Below are 17,569 nucleotides of genomic sequence, written 5' to 3'. Positions count from 1 at the left end.
ATGCTACCGCGTTCGGGGGAACCGACGGGCGCAGGAGACCATTGGCCTGCGCCAAAAATCAACGAAATGGTCCACGCTGGAAAGCACGGCGCACCTGCACCGTGTGAGAAAGCTATGGCGGCTGCGTCCGGGTCCGATGCGCACGGAGATTACCCGATCCGTGTGAGAAAACGCAAGCGGGGAACAGAGGACTGCCAGACGCTCAAGGTGGCCACCTGGAACGTGGATTCGCTGACTGGACGCTCGACCGAGATCGTCAGGGCCATGCGGGACAGGAAGCTGGACATCTGCTGCCTCCAGGAAACTCGCTGGAAGGGCAACAAGGCTACGACTATAGACGGCTATAAGATCATATACACCAGCTGTAAGGAAAACCGCGGCGGTATAGCCGTGGTTGTCAGCCCAAGCTGGCAAAGTTCCGTCGCAGAAGTTAAGCGCCTCACAGAACGACTGATGATAATCGTCGTAGCGACCGAGAGGCAGCGCCTACACATCATATCCTGCTCAATCATACCTATTAAAATATCTATAAAATATCTATATTTAAACAGCAAATTAAAAAACCAAATTATAGTAAAACTACAGCTGTTGAAGAAGATATACTTCAAAAGGATAGAATGTAGGGCTATTATAAGAGAATTGTAGAAATATGTTTGTAAAAAAAGACTTTTTAAATGGATGATTTGATTATTGATGACATAGTACTTGCATATTTTGCCTCAGTAGAAAGTTAATACTTGCGCAACTTTTAACAAAAGAATTATATTCTAATTATTGAAATTTTCGGATGGACTATTTCATTTTATTTCACATGGTTTGCAGCTGTGAATAGTTTTAAAGTCAAGAATAATAATCTTACTGACACTGTCTTGAAAATAAAGCAAACATATGTGATAGCCCTTGTAGGAGGAAACAACTTTTTATGTAATGGAGTTTCATTTATTTGAAATGAAATTAATATTATTTTCTGCTTCCTGTGCCTTGGCACAACATCGTTAGGCCAATAGGCATGTTTCAGCAAATACTGGTACTAAGCATTCACAAAGCCTGACAATTCCACATTCCTCCTTCCAATAGTTTATCCAGTTCAACTTGCAATGTACGGATTGCAAAGAACAAATTCTTATACTTATACAAACAGGAACGATTTTATATTGCTTTTGTAATTAATGTACAAACTTAAATAATATAATAAAGATCCCTTCCCATCATAAATAGTAAACATATCTTAAATTTATCTAATAAATCTCATCACATTTCCAAATATATCTTCATGGAGTCAACATATAGAATAGAATAGAATAGAATAGAATAGAATAGAATACTTTATTGGCCAAGTGTGATTGGACACAAGGAATTTGTCTTGGTGTAAATACTCTCAGTATACATAAAGAAAAGGTACATTCGTTAAGAATCAAGAATCATAATGTACAACACTTAATGATAGTCATAAGGTACAATCAACAATCAATCATACTAGGAAACAGTCAATATAAATCGTAAGGATACAAGCAACAAAGTTACAGTCCTACAATCACAAGTGGGAGGGGATGGGTGATAAGGAGTGATGAGAAGATTAACAGTAATATAGTGTACACTTTGTAAATAGTTGAACAGTGTTGAGGGAATTATTTGTTTAGCAGAGTGATGGCTTTTGGGAAAAAACTGTTCTTGTGTCTAGTTGTTCTGGTGTGCAGTGCTCTATAGCATCGTTTTGAGGGAAGGAGTTGAAACAGTTTATGTCCAGGATGTGAGGGGTCTGTAAATATTTTCACAGCCCTCTTTTTGACTCGTGCAGGATACAGGTCCTCAATTGAAGGCAGGTGGGTAGTAATTGTTTTTTCTACAGTCCTAATTATCCTCTGAAGTCTGTGTCTGTCCTGTGGGTTGCAGAACCAAACCAGACAGTAATAGAGGTACAGATGAAAGACTCAATAATTCCTCTGTAGAACTGTATTAGCAGCTCCTTGGGCAGTTTGAGCTTTCTGAGTTGGCGCATAAAGAACATTCTTTGTTGTGTGTTTTTTTATGATGTTTTTGATGTTAGATGTCCATTTTAGGTCATGTGATATAGTAGAACCTAGAAATTGGAAAGTCTATACTGTTGATACTGTATTGTCTAGTATTGTAAGAGGTGGTAGTATGGGAGGGTTTTTTCTAAAGTCTACGACCATTTCTACAGTTTTGAGTGTGTGTAGTTTCAGATTGTTCCGGTTACACCATAAGACAAGTTGTATAACCTCCTGTCTGTATGCAGATTCATCGTTGTTTCGAATGAGACCAATCACTGTTGTGTCATCAGCATATATTATATACTTCCTGATTGGTGGGAACTGGGCAACAGTATGTTAGTTTACAAGTTTGTTTAAAATAGAGATTCTCTAACTTGCAGATAATAGTGTGAGCCTTCATGGTGTAAAACTGGGATTTGATTAAGCATCTAGCCCAGGGGTGTCAAGCTCATGCCCTGTGGGCCGGATGTGTCATGTGCCGGCCAGGGCCATGCCCGGTTTAGTGACGGGAAAATGTCATGATACATTATGTGATGCTGCCGTGACCATGCAAGTTTTACACCCCTGATCTAGCATATTGGCCCAATTGTGCTCAAATTGTTTGTATTCTCACAGTTAAAAAGGAATGGTGCATATATCATTGTAGAATTAACAATGATAAACTGGTCTATTCTTTTTTTACAATACTAAAGATGTTGTTCAAAAACCATTTATTGGAAATGGAGATCAATATTTAGGACCCTTTTTTATTGAAGACACTTGGAATAAAAGAGGTGTATATGAATAAAAGTATAAATTAATACATGAGTTGAAAGAAAATTATATATGTTGTATGTTCGTAAAATTTGAGAAAAGGGGAAGAAGATATGAAGTTGATGCATACCTTATGAAGTAGAAAAATAAAATTATAAATTTACAAAGGAAAAGGCTGAACAGTATGCCAGAAGTTATAAATTGGTGTTTCAGAAAGTGTGCAATACTCTTTCAGAAAGTGTGCAATACTCTGAATTAATGTGACCCGCAGAGAAAAGATATATTGTTATGTGGCATGAATTGATGTTCAGGAATGAAATGAAAGTGCAGAAGTAGCTGGGCAATTCAGAGATCCAAGAATGAATCAGAATAGTGACTATTTGGCATGAATTTGTTTAGAAAAATATCTTCTTGTTTCAAGAAGTGATTTAAGCATATGCCTGTTCATGTATACATATGAGAAAATAATGAGTCAAAGAGTACAGTTGAGTTGATTGTTTATGGTAAAGATGAGATAATTAATGAAAGATGTAAAGGTAATGAGCGGTTCCACCTAGTTAGATAGACCCTTATTTGGTGTTGATCATAAGAAAAAAATGGATGTGAAAGAAAAAGGAACGAGAAAGAAACAACCAAAACCAGACTTATTTAATAAAGAGAGGTACTAGCTCTATATGAGCATATATTTTAGAAGATTAGGTAATCTCCAAACAGAATGAATGCAGTGAAGTGAAAATAATTATGTCAGAGAATGCCAAAAAGGAGTTTCATTGATAAAAAATATGAAAAAAAAGGGCTTGGTTAAATGACAGTATGAAGGAAGCTGAGAATGAGAAAAAACATCACATAGAATGATGCAAAAAGGAAAAAAAGGAAAAAAGAGGAAAAACCGCATTTCACAGTGCATATATAGAGAAAAATAAAGTTGAAAACTCTCCAGTCAAAGGGAGCCTGGTTGGATAAAAGAAGCAGGGAAATGGAGAGAAATTATGGTCAAAATATTTACGGTTTGGGTAGAGTCTAATGCAAGGAAGAATGCTTATTCAAAGTATCAAAAATCACTGTATGAGAGTCTACTTCTACCCATTTTATTATATGGAAGCAAAAGTAGGATATGTCACAAAATGAATTCAAGGGAAAGAAGTGTTTGTGATATAACAAGAAGAAACGGGGTCTAGATAATTGGATTATGAATTAAATAATGAAATAAAGAAGTAAGTACAAAATAAGTTATAATGCCTTTATTTAGAATTGATTTGATAGTAAGGATAGGATATACATTTAATAAATATTATTACTACTTTTTTCTGTAATTAGTTAATTCTGTAATTTTCTCTGTCAGAGACACAGTGGGCCAATCCTTCGCTGTTTTCAGGGTGGTCCCATGGGCCAGATCTAAGCACCTGTAAATTTAACAAAATACAATTTATCTATAAAATTGTGAAGAACAGAGTAACTGATTAATTTGGTGAAAAACCACAAATTAAAAACTAGGTTTTTCTCATGTGGTACATTCCAGATGTTTGGGTAGAACACTCATAGAGAATGTAACCATTACAATAATGTATTCTTCATATATTTGACTCACATAACCACTCAAAATCAGTTTTAACTAGCTTTGATTCATTTTAGAGCCACTAACTGTTCAAAAAATAAATAAATAAAGTTAAAGTTCATGAATGCAAATTACTGGGTGAGGATGTAGTATAATTAGATATACTCTTTGGCAAGCTAAGCAGAAAATCAGCATTAAGGACACATTTACAATGGATTTAGCCCTCTGTTGCTCCTATGATCCAAAATCACCAGTTAAAAAGTAGACTAAAAGAGGTTCAAAAGGAGTTTTTTAAAAAAGGAAACTGCTGTATGCTGGTTGACATGCTGGAAAGTTTCTTCTCTTATGTAACATTCTTTGCAGCTGTACAAATATAATTGTTAAATCCAGATTCTGTGATTGCAAGAAAGGAAAGAATAAGTAGTTAAATAACGGTAAGTTTAAAAATTGAAATATTGTAATAAGTTCCTCTCAGCTTGTGATAAGTTAGTGACCAAAGGCCCTTGAATTTGTACCTTCTATTGCATATGTAACTGAGAGGAAAACTATGCGCAGACCTACTTCTACATGAGCAGGGAAAGAATAAGATAAGTACTTGCAACACACAGCACATTCTGAGTAGAGGTATGTATGGAAACATTAGATTATATGTAGAGATGAGAACAGGAGATAGAATAGCTTTGTTTGATAGCTATCCTTCGTCCCACACACAGTTGAATTGGGATAGATCTGTTTAGATCTTTCTGCGTCAGTGGGTTCTGAAAATGGTCTCTTTGTTGTTCCTTTGTCCTGGGCAACCCCTACATAAGACCGTATTCCAGTTATAGGGTTTCTTTTTTACACTCATAAGCCTAAATTTTGATCCCACCTCTACTTTAGCTAAACCATGGTATAGTTAGTCCTCAACATACTACCACAATTGAGCCCAATTTTTTTGCTGCTAAGTGAAACATTTGTTAAGTGAATGTTTCTCCATTTTATGACCTTTTGTACCACAGTTGTTAAGCAAATCACTGCAGTTATTAAGTTAGTGACATGGTTGTTAAGCGAATCTGGCTTCTCCATTGACTTTGCTTATAAGAAAGTCATAAAAGATGATCACATGACCCAAGGCCACTACAACCATCATAAATATGAGTCAGTTGCCAAGCATCTGAATTTTGATCACGTGACTGGAGATGTTGCAACAGTTGTAAGTGTGCAAAATGGTCATAAATCACTTTCAGTGCCATTGGAATTTTGAACGGTCACTAAATGAACTGTTGTAAATTGAGGACCAGCTGTACGCATCTAAAACAATGCTACAAATTTAATCGTATTCAAACTAATAACTATACTTTGAATACTAGCTAAAAATAGTGGTGGTATATAATTATTTTATGTTTTCTAATTGTATACCCTTCCTTGAACACTAAATTGTCCTATAAATATACGTTCTTGAAAACTAAGCATTCTGATTAAGTCAAATGCTGAGTCAGATTCAAAATTATATATATAAAATATACAACAACCAACTTCGATTACCTCTTATAAGCTATGTGGACTTTTTATATGAATTAAAGTATGGGTATATTTCATTTAAACTCTTGATTTGTAAATATTTTATAATTCTTTGTTTTTAATAGGATTTTGGAAAAGTGAACCACAATAGTTAATGGTAAGGGATCATGATTATCTACTAAGGAGATGGAAAAAAAGGGGCTGCCTGATATATAGGCATGTTCTTCAAGCTGTCTTTCAGTACATGAATAAAAGCTGGGTCTTATCCAAAATGTAATCTGGCAAACTGTTTTTTAAACTTCCTTTGTGTTGGACACATGCCTGCTATTTTTGGAATGCAGCTTTAATCAAAGGGTGAGGTCATTGTTCAGGATTTGCTCTATCTTACAACTAGAACATACTTCTCACATATGCAAACACATTACCAAGTTCTTCCTCCTCATTTAATGAAAAAGAAGATATATTTATGTGTTCGGTAAAGTACTGACTAGATCCATTCCTGGAAATAACACAACCACTGATTAAGGTCAAGGTCAGCGGGGGCAGCAGAAATAAATGATGCTAACAAGAGGAAACAGGAAGGATTAAAGTTTTGGCTTCAATCTGTCTTTTATTACTGTTTTTTTTTTTGAAAAACATTGCTCCATTTAAATGCTGAACTGCGTAATGGTTTGAGCAAATGTGTACTTTATATACTTCAGATTTTATTTTGAGCAGTTCTAACCATCTCCGTTTTTCAACTTCTTTATTGTCCATGTGGAGAATAGTAGGGCTGAACTTTTAACTACATAGAAAGAAGCAGATTTCCCCCCACATTTCTCAAATACTGCACTGATGTAAAACTAAGCTGATTGAAGCATCCCCTAAACAAAATGGAGTAAAGCTCTACTACTCCACATGCTGTTGCCTGAACTTGGAGGGATGCCCTTTTCTCTTCCTAGAATAACCTTCCAATATAGCAGAGTGCCCCAGATCTTAAGGAAGAAGTAGGTTCAGGTGGGCCAGAGGAGTGTGGAAGAAAGATCTAGTTAGATATTCTAAGTTTGAATCTAGCTTGGAAACAAGGGGAAGGCATGCTCTAGCCTGCTTGAACAATTACTAAATGGTCCTGCTTCTTTATTTATTTATTTTTAATTGGTTGAGAGCAAACTGATTAAAAAAACCCTGATATATTGGGTAATAGCAAATAAGACATGAAAAATAAGACATTACATGTTTCCTTTTACATATCAGATTTCATCAATAACTTCTTTTTGGATTAGAAATGGTTAAAGATATGTTTTTGGATTAGAAATGGTTAAAGATGTTGAAATAAATGTTTTTTTTCAATTGAATATAACCACTGTTTTAAATGGGTAACTTTAACATATTTTAATATGCTACATTTATCACAAAAATATTGTGCAACCCTGATCACCATCACGTCTCTAGTACTTACAGTATAATAACTTAATGTGAAAATGAGACATTATTTTATTTGAGAGATATAGAACCATTTTCTTCATTGTACAAAGCTGTTTCCCAAAGTTTAATTTGGTGGGTTAGTCTAAAGTAATTTGGTGAATTGGTCAAGTTGAAAGAGGACAGTGAATTGGTATCTTTCCCCCCCTTTTTTGGATGCCCTTGTTCTCCCAATCAGGCTTATGGAAGAAGATGAATAACCGTCTAAATCCTTTTTTTATGAAATGCTTGAAAATAGTCTCAAGGATGTTTACTTGGGATGATGGTAGACTTTTAAAAAAATAAGTACTAGTTTAAGATACAAACTAGTCATTGTTTACAAGTGTACCAACCAGCCTCAACATGCCTCAACATGTTCTTAAGGATAAAGTTAGAGATTTTGTGACATTTCTGATGTGATTTTAATGTATGACACCTTTAGTTATTTTGGAAAGGGGGACTAGTGATGGAAGAATCTGGGATAGGGAGATGCAATTCAATAGCATCTGGAGTATCATAGGTTGACTATCACTATTATAAATGCTAAAGCATTCATTTGTTTATGCTTGATGGAATCTAATTGAGAGAAATCTCTTACTTTCTCATATTTTGTGTTTACTATATTCAGTTCAATCTTTATTACTGTTGTGAATCAGCACACCATTTACTACTGTATTGTTAAATATTTGTGAAATGTAATAAATCCATACGTTATTTGGCATTTTGTGTCCTTTATACAGGAATGCATGCTTTGCGGAGAATACTTCGTAAGAAAGAGAATCTCCTGGATGATGATGTATCTGTATCTGTAATTATTAATCACAGTGATTTCCTGCAAGCAATGAACGATGTCAGGCCCAGTGCCATGAGAGAGGTGACAATTGATGTACCCAAAGTAAGATTTCTCTATTCAATATTTTAAGATGATTATTTGGAGATTGGAGAATAAGAAAAAGAGTCATGCTTAAAGGCAGTCATCTGATCATAGAAGTAGATAAAGTGGTCTTTATATCTTTCCTCTCTATATCTTCAGAATATATTGGAACTATAACTCCTTTAATTCCTAGTTATGCTGTTTGGATATTCTACAGTTGAAGTTCCAATATAGCTGGAGGTCAAGAAGGCTTGCCTATGAAAATATCCATCATGATAAAAAATAGTGAATAGTCAGTATTAACCTTGCATATTTTCCAACATCATAAGTTTCTCACAAGGGTGGAAATTTAGCACATTGTACATTGATATCATTCTTTATTTTTGTGGAATGTGCAGGGATAGACTATTTTAAGACAGGCATATGGGTAGAATAGAAATATATCCACACATGGACACAAAAATTACTGTTTCGGCAAAGTCTTTCAATCCATGATGAATGAATTTCATGAATACAGCTTAGCTAAAGAAACATCTTTATAGTAGATAATAATATAGCCATGCAAATGATTGACCATTGTCAACAAGAGAGTGCAAATGACTGTTATACTTGTGGTAGTTTAAATTTATGTTTTTTTTTTCTTGTGCATTTCCCATGAATGAACAGCTTCTTGTTACAACATTTGATGACCCTGAACTGAGCACTTGTATTTATATAACTGCCTTCTTTAGCCTAAAAATGACCTACGCATTTATAGGACAATAAACTTGAGAAAGATTTTCTAAAGAAATACTACATCAGTATTACCAGAAATAAAGGTTGATTACTGTATCCTATTTGGCACTGATTGTGGTGTGTGTATTCAATAAAAAGTAATCCGAAGACAGTGTTAAAATAGATCTAATTAAGTACTAAACTCTTAGGAGCTGCTTGATAATGCGGTATTTATGCTGCTGAACATGGGAGCTACCAAAAATCAGTGAGTGAATTAATTAAAGTGACTTGCATTATAGATATCCTGGTCAGATATAGGAGGGCTGGAAGATGTTAAACTGAAATTAAAGCAAGCTGTTGAATGGCCGCTGAAGCATCCTGAATCTTTCATTCGAATGGGCATTCAGCCGCCAAAAGGAGTACTCTTATATGGACCACCAGGATGTTCTAAAACCATGATTGCCAAGGCCTTGGCTCATGAAAGTGGTCTAAACTTCTTGGCAATAAAGGTTAGTAATCGCTGTGTTCTTAAACATGATGTGATCAAATACCATAAAAATACTTATCTAGTGTTTTTCAATTATCAGCCTGCTATATATGTTGAGTGTATAATAATTACTTTAGTTTCCTGTTTTATATATTTGTTTATAATGTTTTATTTTTTTGTTCTCAAGATTTATCAACTTAGTCTGTACTGAAAGTCTAGGGAAGAATAGTACATTTAGAAGAAGAAAAAGAAGTTACATTATTTGCTTAGCTAAATTTCTGGCTTATTCATAGCTATAATATATAATAGTGCAATAATTGAAAACACCTCAAGTTGAATTTGGTGCCAAAATGATTGAATTTTCATGGCATGATTTGTTTTTGAAATAAAAAATCAGAATAAGAGTAGAAAGACTGGGTGTCAAAGTGTTTCAATTTTTATTCCTAAATTCACCATGTTCCATAAAAATGGGCTGAGATAACACCTTTCACGGCTACTTTGTTTTTTTATTAAATGATTTGGACTTTGAAGCTATGAATCAAATTGATGTCAGCTTTGTTTCTTCTAGTTACGTCATCAAATCACCAGATGGTTTCCTGTTCCTTAAGATGTTGTTGCTATTTTTATTTTCTTCCTAGCATTTCCACACAAATGCAGGTCCCACTTTTTTTAGATAAACCAAATATTAATCCATTGGTTGCAATGGGAATTGACTGAGCAGCTTGTCATCAAAGCCTTATGGATGAAAGAGTGACTGGACTGGGCCAAAGTCACCCAGCTGGAACTTGCAGTCTTCGAGTTTCTAGCCTAGTGCCTTATCCAATAGATCAAACTGGCTCTCATTTATATATTGAAAATATTGTAACGGGGGAAAAAAACTTTCCACTAAGGTCTTCAAAATTAGAATCAAAATATAATCTAAAATCAAATGCTGAATTGCCAATGGTTTTTTTGAAAAGTATCAGTATGTTTATTTCTTTTCTACATGTTTATTATAAGAAAAAGTAACTTAGCTCAGAGTATAAAAGAGGTTAAATCCTCAGTTGGAGGAGGATTTCTGCCTGAAAGAAGCAGCTGGAGGCCAAAAAAGAGTTGCCTCCAGCAGCGGCTCCTTTGGCCAGCTGGTCTCCTCCCCCTTGGCCATATAAAACAGGCAGAGAAAGAGGAGACTAACCAGCCGATTCGGGGAGGATTTCTGCGCTGCGAAAGGGGTGGCTACTGATCTCTGGCTCCACCCCGTTTCTCCAACGGTCCAGTACTGCCCTGTTCTATGCGCCAGCTGTTCGGACTTGCTGGCTCAGCACATAGAAGAGGGTGTGCTTTTTTCCGTGCAGCTGCTGGACTGCAGCCGCACGGAAAAAAGCGCATAGCAGCTGCAGGCATCTCGCGACAAGGGGGGCGAGAAGCCCCAGGACATGTGTTCACCTGCTGGCTGGCCGGGCTGGAAGAGGTGCATCCACCAGGAGAAGAAAGAAAGTGTGCTCTGGGACGGCGGGTGCTGGACAGGCAGGCAGATGTCCCTGGACACTTAAACGTCAACTTTAAGAGCGGCCCCATGGAAGAAGCCAAGAACCAAGAGCAAACGTAATGGTGGTGGGAGTGACGGGTCTGTGTGTCTCTTCACAAGGAGTGTGCAGGGAGGCAGACACTGTGCCTCTGAGGAAAAGAGGAGGTGCCAAAGCCCTGGCTGTCACCCAAGAAGGGACTGCAGGAGAAGCCATCGCATAGACCTGTTGCCCCAGCCGCCGCTACTTTTGCTCTCTCAGACGGCCGCAGCAGCGCCTGTAGCAGCAACAGGCAGCACCGCAACAGTAAGATTTGGTGTTGCAAATTTATCTTTGAGGGGCTTCTGACAAAAAACAAAACAAAAACCACCCCAAAACAAAACCTATTCAGCAGGCAGACTTGGCAGGCAGTCGTGATCTTTAGTTGGGCTTTTTTTTTTGTCAGCCCGAGGGCGGAGGAGGGGAGGGGAAGGTACGAAGGAAATCACCCTGTCTCTGCAACATCGGTCATGTGACTGAGTGGGCGTGGCCAACTCGATGTCATTTGCAGCAAGGTGCCATATCTTGCTGAGTTGGCCATGCCCATCCAGTCACATGACCACTAAGCCACGCCCACCAAACAAGCCACACCCACATAACCGGTAGTAAAAAAAATTGAACCCCACTACTGGTTGGTTGTATCATGTGTATTTTAAAAAACCTTTTGCAGTATGTTGCTTCATGTGTCAGCTGTGTGGTTCTCAGAAGAGACATGTAAAACAATTAGTATTTCTAAAGGACTGTCAAGTAATATTAAACTTTGTAGGTTTTAAAACTTGATTTATCTCAAAGTACAAATTTATGCAGATGAGGCAGAGAGGCAGCGGCTTGAAATGTATTTCAATGTTTCAAGCATGTATAATTGTGGTAAAGGCTTTGGTAGGAGATGTTCCTTGTGTCTTTCTTTTCCTCTTAAATATGAGACATTTCAGTTAGCTTTTCTTTTTCCAATTAGCAGTACTTTCAAAATATATTCTGTTGGCAGATTATTGACTTCACTTTGGCTTTGCTAACTTCCTGTATCTTTCTTCAGAAACTTTGCGGTTTACTGCACTTGACATGGGCTTAAGTTCTGGTTGTCATCTGGATCAATTACAATAAAATGCTTTCCAGTTTAAATTTGCTATTTCTTGGCTGCAGCAGTTAAAATAGATTAATGGTTTTGGGAAGATCCTGCGTCTTGACTTTATGAGTAATGATCATTACATTTCTGGAAGAAGATTGGTTGATGTTCTGAAAGGCTCTTTGGACAGTTCCTCATGAATTGTTCTTTATTAAATAAGTAACATGAAATTCAGGAGATAAAATCTTTTTTAAAAAGGATCTTATAATTAACTTTGTGGATCCCGTGACAATCTTTTAGGTACTTGAACACTGCTATTATATTAGTCCTGAATAAATTTTCTTAAGGTTACATATACCCAGGTCCCTCTATCTTTCCTTACAAAACTTCTTTCCATTTCCTCTGAATCTGTCTTAAAATGTAGAACCATATGTACTGTATTTCTTGAAGTATGACCAAAGCAGATACTGAAAATAATAATATAAATGTTAGTAGAACTATCATTTCCCATGATTTGAAAACTGTATTTCTATTGATGTGACCTAAAATACAATTTCCCTTTTTAGGACCCAGGTTTTACTGTGGATTCATTTTCAGTTTGTTGTGAACATAATTCCAAGCTTCTTTTCACCTGTACTATTAACAAACTGGGTATTTTTCATCCTATATTTGTGTATTTTTCTTTATTCTAAGTGATAAAATCAGGGTGTCATATATTATTCTGGTTTGAGCCTACCTCTATCAAAATCGTTTTAAATTTTGATTTAGTCTGACCAATTCATGCTTTTCATCTTGTAATCAGAACATTGCTTTCAACATGCATACAGTTTAATTACTTGTCATTTGTTCTAGAATCTTCCTTAGTAGTGATGTTTGCATGTATACTATCAAGCCTGCAAAAGTAATGTGGTGTATCCTTTAGCTAAATAGTAGATCATATAAAAAGATATATGTACAAATAATTGCTTTCTCTTTTTTTCACAATCACAAAGCCGAAGAGGACTAATTAATATTTATATAATACATTGTTATATTACTTACTGTGTTGATTGCAGAGGTGGTACAATTCTTTTTCCTGAATTTAGGGTATAAAAATAGAGCTTGGACAGTGATAGAAGAAAAAGGCCTCAAGGGATATGTAATAGATGGCACGTTGAGTCTAGAAAATTAAGATTATCTAAGAGACAGTGGAAATTCAGAAAATCCAAACTAATTAGGTTGATTGATCAGGGAACAGCGTGCACCTTCAAGCATTTTATAATGAACAAAAATCTTTCAAGAATTGTCTTCAAGCTATTTTTTTAACATTCAAGAGAAAGTATGATGTAAAGGAAACATCCTTGAAAGTTGTTTGTTTTTCTTTTTCCATGCAGGGACCTGAATTGATGAAAAAATATGTTGGGGAATCTGAACGTGCAGTCAGAGAGGTTAAGTATAATAAACTTAACAGTATAACAGATTTAACAGATAATCAGACTTGGAAGGGACCTTGTAGGTGATCTAGTCCAACCGCCCGCCCAAGCGGGAGACCCTACACCATTTCTGGCAAATGGCAGTCCAATCTTTTCTTGAAAGTCTGAAGTGATGGCGCTCCCACAACTTCCAAGGGCAAGCTGTTCCATTGGTTGCTTGTTCTACTGTCAGAAAGTTTCTCCTTATTTCCAGGTTAAATCTCTCCTTGTTCAGTTTCCATCCATTATTCCTTGTCTGGCCTACAGGTGCTTTGGAAAATAGCTTGTCCCCTTCCTCTCTGTGGCAGCCCTTCAAATATTGGAAGACCTCTATCATGTCTCCCCTGGTCCTTCTCTTTACTAGACTAGCCACGCCCAGTTCCTGCAACCGTTTGTTGTATGTTTTAGCCTCCAGTCCCCTAATCATCCTAGTTGCTCTTCTCCATACTTTTTCTAGAGTCTCAACATCTTTGGTGAACAAAACTGGATGCAGTACTCTAGGTGTGGTCTTACTAAGGCTTTATAGAGTGGTATTAGTACTTCCCTTGATCTTGATTATATCCCTCTTTTAATACAACTTAGGATTGCATTAGCTTTTTTGGCTGCTGCTGCACACTGCTGGCTCATATTTAGCTGGTTGTCCACTAAGACTCCAAGATCCCTCTCACAGTTACTGCTATTGAGCCTGGTTTTACCCAGTCTGCATGTGTACTTTTGGTTTTTCTTGCCTAAGTGTAGGACTTTATTTTTATAAGTTAATAACAATTCATATTTACTTATAGAATGGGTAAACTAACCATGGGTTGCATTATGAGAGAGAAGGGTATGCCTATTTTACACCCCCTCTCCCCGCAGCATCCTCAAATAGATACAGGACAATATTACCTATCAGAACCATTGCTGATCCTGTTATTGGTAGGTAAATTAAAATTACATGGATCTGTTAAGCCTCTGTAAGAACATAGTATTAAGATTCTTTTGGTCATCTTAATGCATGTTTTTTTTCCTTAGATATTTAGGAAAGCCAGAGCTGTTTCACCATCCATATTGTTCTTTGATGAACTAGATGCCTTGGCTGTAGAACGGGGGAGGTAAGAGAAATTATTTATAAAAAGCATACTTCATAGTTATATGAAACTTCCAGTTCCATGTTCTATAGCTTTCTCTGCATGAAAGCAGAGATAATTTATGAATAAGAAAATGGCTTTTCTTAATCTGCTGTTGAAAGTAATAAATTGATTAGAGTAGCAGTACCTTGCAAAATCCTTTCCATTAAAAACCTTAACACTTCTTTTCTTTTACGAACAGCCACAAGGCAGCTTCTAATTTTATTGTAGCAAGGAGTTTTGGGGAGACCCTTATTAAACATTTTGTCATTCTGTTTAGTTAGCAAATTTTCTACGTGGAGTTGGTTGTTTTATAACAATAAGATAGATATATTCATTCTACACCTTTTCCTTCTGTTTGCTATGAGAACTATATGAACTTTAGAGAAAAACGGATCAAGTAAACCTCAGCAAAGGAGAAATCAAGCCAATTTCTGTCAGTACAGTACTTGTACTAAAGATGTGCGTTACTTTGAATTATAATAATTAGCCCTGGTAGGAAAGTGAGTTTTTGTTTAACTGGATTATTGTGATTTGAATCTGTATAGTTATTTATTATGTACTTGAACAAAGGAAAAATTGGACACAATGAAAGCTAAATTATCAGATTTGAAACTTATATTAAGTGAAACACAAGATTTAAAGCTCACTAGTATAATAAAAAAATGAAAAAGTATACTCATTGATATCTTCATTTAAAATGCTAAGTTTTGTACTGGATGTTCTTGACCTATTATCTAATTAGACATAAAATGGAGGAAAAAATGAGAACTTTTGCTAGCTGGTATAAAACGTGACATATGACTTTGTTAAGTCGTATTCCATTAAAGACATCTGTAAATTGTGTTGTGGGGGGCATAGAAAAGAGCAGGGCAGGATGTAAACATTTTATTGTTAAATTTCAACCATATGGGTGGTAAAATGCATAACAAGCTTTTCATAACATTCATCTGAAATTGAATGGTGTAGGAAACCAGATGAGGCACTAATTGGAAATGGACTGTTTTTACAGATTGATTTTCCACAGTAGGAATTTGAAAATGTATTGAAGATAGTAATGAATTGCAGCCTCTGTAGATCCACTTTCCTTTTCTATAACCAGATTTAGACTTTCAAGAAAACACCTGTTAACATTGTCATACTATTCTTAGTCATTTTGCTCTACCAGTCAAATTAAATAATCCATAGATTTTTCTCCTATGATACCTGTTTTAAACTCTTGTTTATAATTTACTCATGTGAAAGCATTTAAAAGTATTTGCAATATAGATTGGTTGACTGGATAAAATTGATATGCAGGACAGAAAAATGTACTCATGAAGCAGTTGTTTGCATTTTACTTGTAACTGAAGCATCAGGTATGTAGTGAAACGAATAATGCTAATATAAATCCAGCAGCTGCATATTTCTTCTTTCTTTCTTCTTGTTACCTATTCTAAAATAAAAGTGGTCAGTCTTTTGGAGACTCTAATGTAATGGCCTTAACATTACTCTGATTTTTTTTCTTGATTCACCCTGAATTTACTTCACTGAATTAAAATCAGGTTTATTGGTTTTAATGGATACACCCCCTCCCCCCAGAAATCCAGACCAGGAACATGGAACATAAGAATACAAGCCCCTGACCCATTCAGTCTAACAATCTGTTCTCACAGTGGCTAACTAGGAAGCCCACTAGTCTCCCAAGAGAAAAACAAAATGGTCATAACTGACTTTTTTCAGAGATGTTGTAACTTCAGACGGTCACTAAATAGACTGTTGTAAGTCAAGGACTACCTGTACACTATGTAGTTATTCTTCATATTGGCTTGCAAGATGAAAAAGAGTGGTGTTACCCTCCCCCCTTCTAGTTCACATTAAATACTTTTATAGCAAAACATGTGTAAGAAACATGAGGAATTAATAGGAAGACTGATATTCCTAGATGTTATTCTTCTAGGAACTGCTCTTTAAGATTGCCTATTTCTAATTTTGAAATCTTTTGATTTAAGAAAAGTACCACAAAGCACAGCAGAACAGAATTATGCAAAATGTGCACATTTTAATAAAAAAGTTTGGAAAAAATAAAATGAGAGGTTTTGTTCTGAATTGTACAAGTGGTTGTTCCATTGTGGTTGTTCCTGCTGACTACCACAAAATCAGTTTGGCAGAAATATTTGTTAAAATATTTAATAAGACATAGGGGTATATCTGGCATATATTGTATGTGACTGGCCAATCCACAGTTCAAGTGTACAACTGGTACAATCTGTACTGCTCGAGAAATGGATGCCTTTCCATTTCTTTGTGGCTCCATCTAATATTAGGTTTCCTTTCCTTAGCAGTGTTTTCTCAAACTTAATTGCAGAATAAAAGTCTCCCTTGAGATCATGTCCACATAAATGTTCCAGATGCAACTATATGCGAGAAGGAATGTTTGTTTCTAAAAAAATCCTTTCCTTTTCAAAGGTTCAGATCTTAACAAATTGTACAGCTGAAGAGAATTATGGGTACTTCTAATTCCTTGTTATCCTGACCATGTAAAACTTAATTCCACTGACCAGTAAAGGCTGCCAAGAGGAAATTACTTCGTAATTAAACTTGAAGGTGATGAATGAGCCTGGCTCTGTGTAAATGCTGTTCAGACAGTCTGTTTGCTGAAACTGGGATATATATGAGCTTTGGAAATAGGATGCTGTTTATATATGTAGAATTGTGGGGAGTTTCAGCATTAGACATGTTTGTTCTTTTGTGTTTTTTATAAGCAGTTTTGAGCAGAAGTTTGGAGAGAACTCTTCTGTTAAATTCCATTCTGAAAAATCCAGCCCCTTGATGTACATTATTGAAGGCCTGAAATTATATAAGGATTCTCTTTTCCATTTTAAGCCAAAAGCAATAGCTTTATGCTTTCTTTTGATATGATAATATAGCACAATGACAAAAAAATAAAATAATGACTGATTTTGGTTTCCATCCAGTTGTTTTTCTCTTTTAGCATCCACATAGATAGATAAATTGTGTCCATAATGATTTATCCATAATTTGGTCTTTCAGGTCTTCCAACAGTACTTTTCCTGCCACTGTAACTGAA

At 35.8% G+C, this 17,569-nt stretch overlaps 1 protein-coding gene across 3 annotated transcripts in view; it reads left to right on the top strand.

Annotated features, from left to right (window-relative positions):
- AFG2A (AAA ATPase AFG2A) overlaps positions 1 to 17,569 on the top strand; it is a 126,131-nt gene that overhangs the window by 13,556 nt on the left and 95,006 nt on the right. For all 3 annotated transcript variants that reach the window (XR_015744127.1, XR_015744128.1, XM_026698006.2), the window contains exons 10-13: positions 8,001 to 8,155; positions 9,148 to 9,357; positions 13,316 to 13,369; positions 14,405 to 14,484. Coding sequence is in view for 1 of the 3 variants with exons in the window: in XM_026698006.2 (XP_026553791.2) it covers positions 8,001 to 8,155; positions 9,148 to 9,357; positions 13,316 to 13,369; positions 14,405 to 14,484 (499 nt within the window). In the remaining 2 variants the exon portion in view is untranslated. The remainder of the gene's footprint in view (positions 1 to 8,000; positions 8,156 to 9,147; positions 9,358 to 13,315; positions 13,370 to 14,404; positions 14,485 to 17,569) is intronic.

This window comes from Pseudonaja textilis, chromosome 6, assembly GCF_049901715.1.
Source record: "Pseudonaja textilis isolate UNSWEBS1 chromosome 6, rPseTex1.2, whole genome shotgun sequence".
In the NCBI taxonomy this organism is placed as follows: Eukaryota; Metazoa; Chordata; class Lepidosauria; order Squamata; family Elapidae; genus Pseudonaja; species Pseudonaja textilis.
The sequence above is the reverse complement of the archived record's forward strand: the minus strand, read 5'-3'. Positions and strand labels throughout refer to the sequence as shown.